General features: G+C 68.2%; 1 protein-coding gene across 1 annotated transcript in view; it reads right to left on the minus strand.

Moving 5' to 3' along the window:
* ANKRD34C (ankyrin repeat domain 34C) overlaps positions 1-236 on the minus strand; it is a gene marked incomplete at its 5' end in the record, with an annotated part of 1,478 nt that overhangs the window by 493 nt on the left and 749 nt on the right. Inside the window, one exon of the mRNA XM_035890195.1 lies at positions 8-225. Within this exon, the coding sequence (XP_035746088.1) occupies positions 8-225 (218 nt within the window). The remainder of the gene's footprint in view (positions 1-7; positions 226-236) is intronic.

The raw sequence follows: 236 nt of genomic DNA on the forward strand, positions 1-236 counted from the left end.
GCCCCGCCTCCCTCAAACCCGGAGCCCTGCCGCATCTGCTCCGCTTGCATGGAGTGTCGCCGGAGAAGCTTCCTTTTGGCTCTCAAGTCGCCCCGCCTGGGCGAGCTGGGGGCGACGGGTACCAGGGACTTCAAGCCAGCAGTGAGGGGGGGGAAGCGGAGGTTGGAGCCGATGTCGGGGATCAGGGGGCTGGGGCTCACGTTCAGGGGGGGCAGATATCCCGGCCTCGTGTGGGA

The sequence above is a fragment of the Egretta garzetta genome, unplaced genomic scaffold (genome assembly GCF_000687185.1).
Source record: "Egretta garzetta isolate BGI_Z169 unplaced genomic scaffold, ASM68718v1 scaffold972, whole genome shotgun sequence".
Classification (NCBI taxonomy): domain Eukaryota; kingdom Metazoa; phylum Chordata; class Aves; order Pelecaniformes; family Ardeidae; genus Egretta; species Egretta garzetta.